The sequence below is a fragment of the Myotis lucifugus genome, unplaced genomic scaffold (assembly GCF_000147115.1).
Source record: "Myotis lucifugus unplaced genomic scaffold, Myoluc2.0 scaffold_184, whole genome shotgun sequence".
Classification (NCBI taxonomy): domain Eukaryota; kingdom Metazoa; phylum Chordata; class Mammalia; order Chiroptera; family Vespertilionidae; genus Myotis; species Myotis lucifugus.
The window spans coordinates 1,438,698-1,440,635 of NW_005871232.1; the positions used below are offsets into that span (position 1 = coordinate 1,438,698).

Below are 1,938 nucleotides of genomic sequence, written 5' to 3' on the forward strand. Positions count from 1 at the left end.
ATATATATAGTGAGTTGTGATTGTTTTTTCTACATAAAGGGACAATGGGGTGATGGAAGAGAGCTGCAAGGGACAAAACTGGGAGCAATGACTTGTGATTTCTGTTAGGCTTATCTGCATATCACGTACACAATTTTGAAGCTACTCCTAGTTCTTATAAAGTACCATTTCTAAGTGATGATGGGACAAGTAATAAAAAACTGTTGCTCCAAATATTCAGAATAGAAATTTCAATGCATACAAACCATGTTCAAGTTCTTATAGTCGAATCCACAGATGATAAATAAAGCATTGCTGCAGAGCTCATTTAGTATCTTCCGGGAACACAATTCAGTGCCCAGGAATTCATCAAAATAATTATGTGGGAAGAATTCTTTGTTACCAAATATAACCTGAAAAATAAAAGCATCAGAGGATTAGAAAAATCGAGCTGCAGAAAGTACTAATTAATTTGTCTAGTTTACCAGTTCAGGTGTAAATAGGCTGATATTTTCATATTTTTAATGCTGTTTTAGGAATTTCAAACATATTCAAATAATTCCCACAATAAAGTTGTGGAATAAGCAGGGGATATATTAATACTGGGTATTTGGTGTTACATTGAGAATTGTACTGACTGCTGAGAATGAAACACAAAAGAATTATAGTCTAGTTGGGGTAATAAGAGTTATGAAATAAAATCATAAAACAGCATGGCAGAATGCAGAATGTCACAACTAAGTTCAAGATGTGTGATTTCAATAATAAATCATGAAAAGATCAGAAAGGAAAATGGTGACGCTGAACCATATTTTCATCTAAGTCTTCAGAAAGACAAGGAAGCTAAGTAGTTTTTTAAAAATATATATTTTATTGATTTTTTTACAGAGAGGAAGGGAGAGGGATAGAGTTAGGAACATAGATGAGAGAGAAACATCAATCAGCTGCCTCTTGTACACCCCCTATTGGGGATGTGCCCGCAACCAAGGTACATGCCCTTGACTGGAATCAAACCTGGGACCCTTCAGTCCGCAGGCGGACACTCTATCCACTGAGCCAAACCAGTTAGGGCGAGGCTAGGTAGTTTAATAATGGAAAGGATTGGACTTAACTCTTCTTGAGCAAAATAGACATTTTGTCATCCCCATTTTATACATGAGAAAACATGAGGCTAATAGTCAAGGTCTTGGGCTAATTAGAACTGATTATAACTAGAATCTTGATCCAAGACTCTGACTTAAGGTCTAATGTATTTTTGTTGTTGTTTGTTTGTTTGTTTTTTCTACTTTCTACATCGCCCTTGGGAAAATATGAGTACCAGTAGGAAATAAGTTCTGTATCAATGTAGCCTGGATCATCATCAAATCTTGCACTTGAATAAAAGCTTTGATTCTAAGTAAAGTTCCATAGGCTTTAGACACACATGTTCATTAAGAGTCAAAAGAAGTGAATAGGACAAAATCAGACAAGGAAATGTCATCATTACATTGGATAGCTTGAGGCTAAACTATTCTCTTAAAGGAAACTGTGTATGTGTTGGTTTTCACGGGTGGGAGAAGTAGGTGATTAAGCTTCAGGAAAAATAAATATTATTAATTCCCTGCCAGGTATGCCTACTTAATATTTATGGTTTGTTGAAATCTATGCTACTGCCCTAAGAAATCCTATTTAAAGAGAAAGGAGCTCTTAGGAAAAGGCATAGAAAGCCGAGATTATTTAAAGAGTGGTCTCAGAGTCCTTGCCTCACTCAACCATTATTTTTCTCTTTCTCCTTTTCCCTTCCCTTCCCTTCCCTTCCCTTCCCTTCCCTTCCCTTCCCTTCCCTTCCCTTCCCTCCCCTCCCCTCCCCTCCCCTCCCCTCGCCTCCTCCCTCCCTTCCCTTTCTTTCTTATTCTTCCTCGTATAGTTCTGGCCTAGTAGTTTCAGTTCTTTTTAAAAAATATGGATTTATTGATTTTT

At 36.9% G+C, this 1,938-nt stretch overlaps 1 protein-coding gene across 1 annotated transcript in view; it reads right to left on the minus strand.

The window, feature by feature from the left end:
- LOC102427667 (gastric triacylglycerol lipase) overlaps window positions 1-1,938 on the minus strand; it is a 220,920-nt gene that overhangs the window by 4,222 nt on the left and 214,760 nt on the right. Inside the window, exon 7 of the mRNA XM_014462522.2 lies at window positions 246-392. Coding sequence (XP_014318008.1) covers window positions 246-392 — 147 coding nt within the window. The remainder of the gene's footprint in view (window positions 1-245; window positions 393-1,938) is intronic.